At 38.4% G+C, this 4134-nt stretch overlaps 1 protein-coding gene across 4 annotated transcripts in view; it reads right to left on the reverse strand.

The window, feature by feature from the left end:
- Focad (focadhesin) overlaps positions 1 to 4134 on the reverse strand; it is a 399091-nt gene that overhangs the window by 312432 nt on the left and 82525 nt on the right. For all 4 annotated transcript variants that reach the window (XM_029569601.1, XM_008845526.3, XM_008845525.3 and 1 more), the window contains one exon: positions 416 to 520. In XM_029569601.1, the coding sequence (XP_029425461.1) occupies positions 416 to 520 (105 nt within the window). The remainder of the gene's footprint in view (positions 1 to 415; positions 521 to 4134) is intronic.

The following is a 4134-nucleotide window of genomic DNA, read 5'->3' on the forward strand; positions in this document are numbered from 1 at the left end:
AAAAAAAAAAAGAATGACCCAAAGAAGCAACCATGAAGCCCACATTGGTGATACTCAGCATGCTGTCAACTCTATCTCATTCCTGAGACTTTGAAACACTGACTTCCTGATAAGCAAAGAACCAACAGTAATTGTGTACGTATACCGATGAATTACAAAACTAATTTTTAAGGGATTACATCTTAGTTCATAATTCAGCTAACAATTCTGACAGTGGGGGGTGGGGAGGAGGCCTGTAAGATGGCTTAACAGATAAAGGCACTGCCACAAGCTGATGACCTGAGTTCTATCCCTGGGACCCATATGGTAGAAGGAGAGACCAATTCCTAAAGTTTTCCCGGGGCCTCTACATGTACTTGTACACACACACACACACACACACACACACACACACACACCAGGAGAAAGCACTTACCTTATAGCATATATATCTTGAATGTTCTTCTCCCCATGCTGTCCTTCCTTTAGAGCTTGTATTTGTAATAATTTCATAAGAGCTTTTATCAAGCCATGTGTATCCCTGTAAAGAAATATAGCATGCTAAATGTCCCAGACACAAAGTGAACATACAAAACAAGTGTTAACTTCCCTTCCCCACTCTCACCATAATTTCAGGCAGTGACACCCATAATGAATGACCCAGTCTTTGATTTATAAATATTAGCAGACCATGAAAAATTATCAGAAATATGAAATGGATCAGCTACTCAAAAAACTGGACCAGGGAACCACTCAGAACAAAAAAATCCCATTAAAAGAGAATTAATACAAAGAGAATTGACACTTTAATTTTTTTTTCCTTATCTTCTATAAGAGATAGGAACAATATATAAAAAAGAAAATTAGTCTGCCCTTTTTAAATAAGAATGTCCCTTGGGAACTAGAAAAAAAATCTTATAAATAAGAACTGATGGGGCTGGAGAGATAGCTCAGCAGAGGATCCAACAGCCTCTTCTGACCTCCACAGACATTGCATGACACGGGTGCACTTACTTATTTGCAGGCAATACATGCATACACATAAAATAAAAATAATAAATAAAATTTTAAAAAAATAAAAATTAAATAAGAACTGTTAAATATTTTAAAGAATTATATATTTTTTAATCTGTATGAGTGCTTAACCTGCATGAGTTTATGTGTACCACATGCATATAGGAGCCCATAAAGACCAGAAGAGAGCATCAAATACCCGAGAACTGAACTTACAGGCAGCTATTAACTGCCACCTGGGTGCTGGGAACTGAACCCAGGTCCTCTGTAACAGCAGTAAACACTCATAACCACAAATCCATTTCTTGAGCCAATACAAATTGTGTTTATTAACATTTGCTAACATCCACTATGAGCTAAGCATTCTCCTAAAAGCCTAACATATATTACTGAGTCATTTACATGAAATATTTTTTTATTTTATTATTTAAAGATATTATTTTATTTTATTTTATTTGTATGAGTGTACTGCCTGCATGTATATAAGTACACCATGTCATGCAATGCCCATGGACATCAGAAGAGGGTGTCAGATGCCCTGGAACTGGAGTTATGGATGACTGTTACTGCCATATGGATGCTCAGAACCAGATTTGGTTCCTCTGCAAGAGTAGTCAATGCTCTTAACTGCTGAGCCATCTCTCCAGCCCCCTACACTGAGTACTTTTCATTGAGTATTTACAATCAATGTTAACTCTAAAGTTGGGACAAGATTTGAGATTAATGACATTTAATATTTTCCATCAGGCAAAAAGTTTGATCATATAGTAGACCAATACTGCAGTCAAAAGCATCAGCCATTAATGGCTAATGAGTATAATATTGCTAGTCTAAATTGAGATTTGCTGTAAGGGTAAACTACATGCTGGAGTTAGAGGACTTAAAATATAAAATAAAGACAAAAAAAATAAAAACCACATCCTAAAAAGAATGTAAAGCTATCATGTATAATTTATGTTGATTGCATGTTGAAATAATATTTTGATCTACTGAGTTACATAAAATGCATTATTAAAATTAAAAATATCTGGGGTTGGAGAGACAGCCCAGCAGTTAAGAGCACTGACTGATCTGCAGAGGACCCAGGCTCAGTTCCCAGCAACCACATGACAGCTAAAAACCATCCACAACTTCAGTTCCAGGGAATCTGAGGCCCTCTTCAGGTCTCCGCAGGCATTGCAATGCACTCACATACATGTGGTCAAAACACTCATATGTATAAATTAAAAATAAATCAAAAACAAAATTGTAATTAGGATAATTTATTTCCTTTTAATGTGGCTTCTAGAATCTCTGAATGCCATATGCAGCTCGCATTTTGGGCTTTTATATTTCTACGTCATAGCACTGCTATTCTATTAGTGTAGGAATGACTTTTATTAATGGACTAATATGGACTATGGACTTTTAATGAACTCCAGCAAGACCATGAGTTCTTGGGTCTGATAAACTAGGCATCAGCCTCCCTTTTTAAAAGACCCCAACTCACTACCCAGGCAGACATTTTTCCTGCCCAGAAGGAAATCTGTCCCATGTGTTTCTTTGCTTACAAACTCTGTTCCCATGGAGTTTTATCTGTGTCCTGGTGCTTCCTCCTGATCAACCAGATTCATCCATAGGCTACACTTTACCTATCAGAAACCAGGGAGGTAAAGGAAAAGAAAGAATCTGAAGAGAATACTAGGAAACAGGTGTTAATAAGGGAGATATGGATTAAAATGGGGTTATTTTAAGGGGAGGCAGGGAAGGAGGGTTACACAAGGAACCTTGGGGACAAAGGGAAAGAAGGAGCTCGAGAGGTAGGACAATAAGAGAAGGGTATTATTAAGGGAGAAATGGGAAAAATGGGGGCAATTTAAAAGGGGAATCCATGCTAGAAGGGTTAGACAATACTAGAGACAAATAATGCCTAGCTAGTTTTTAAAAAACCAGAGGTAACCATATTAATCGAACAACATACTGACAAATTATACATACAACTAGCTCAAGGAATCTAATATATGTCTAGGCAAAATTTATCTGAGAACATTTAGTCTTTGCCCAAGCTTTATCTACACAGCAGATGGTAATTAAAAGTACCAGACTGCTGGAACTAACCTTCTTGGATGTTTAACAGCCATGCTTTGAGGACTATACTAATTTGGTCAGAGGGACTTAAATGACAGTTTTTGCTCCTTGCCCTCCAGAGTCGAATAAGTTCCAGGGGACTATGAGCATCTCTCAAAATGTCCTGTGACTGTGTGAATCACCTGTCCTCTTAATCAAGGAGGCCATGGAGACCCCACCAAATGGACTTCAACCAGTGTCCAGTCTACAAAGAGGAGGGTCAAATCATAGAAAAAAATTCCTCCATGTTTCCAAGTGTGAAGCCAGTCATGGTCAAGTAGGACCTTAGACTTATCTACACGTAGATGGAACTGGTAAAAGAAAGGAGCCAGGGGTTCATCCCAAGCCCATGTGACCCCTGAGGAACAAAGCCTCAAAGGACCTTAAGAGTGAAAATAAATTGGCTTATTTGGGCCAACTGTATGGTCACAGACACCCGAAAGGAAAGCATAACTAAAGACTAAAGGGATCAATATAACTCTTTAAGAGTCCATGTGTATAGCTAAAGGTTACATAACAAGAAACAATGCCAGACAGAAGATATCTTCCTTTGAGTTGTTGGCCAGGGTGGCCCAAGAGACTCCCAGACAGTAACCCAGCATAAAACAGGAAAAATGAAAACCCCAATCTTATCTAAAGGAATACTGACAACTGACTGCTGCTAGATGAGGAACAGCTGACCTTCCTAAACAAGGATCTCTAGATAGGCTGACTGGAGTCAGTGAATGGACAAGCACTAGGGAATGGCTGGGGGCACCGACAACACAGTGGAAAGTAACAGGGATGACAGAGTATATGGGCTCCAGTGGGGGGGAGGGGGTTATGGGGGTTGCCATTTGGGATGTGGGTATATAGATGAATGAGATTATTTGGGATGTTCTGTATGAAACACACACCAAAAAAATTAACAAATTTTTTAAAAGTTATATTTGAGGAAGAAGCATAAAAATTTGCTTCATGTTAATTAGTAGATGTGAAAAACATTATCACTGAAATCTACCTGATGACTTTATATCCATGCTCAGGTGCCAAGGA

Source organism: Nannospalax galili, unplaced genomic scaffold (genome assembly GCF_000622305.1).
Source record: "Nannospalax galili isolate Female #2095 unplaced genomic scaffold, S.galili_v1.0 scaffold1082, whole genome shotgun sequence".
Classification (NCBI taxonomy): domain Eukaryota; kingdom Metazoa; phylum Chordata; class Mammalia; order Rodentia; family Spalacidae; genus Nannospalax; species Nannospalax galili.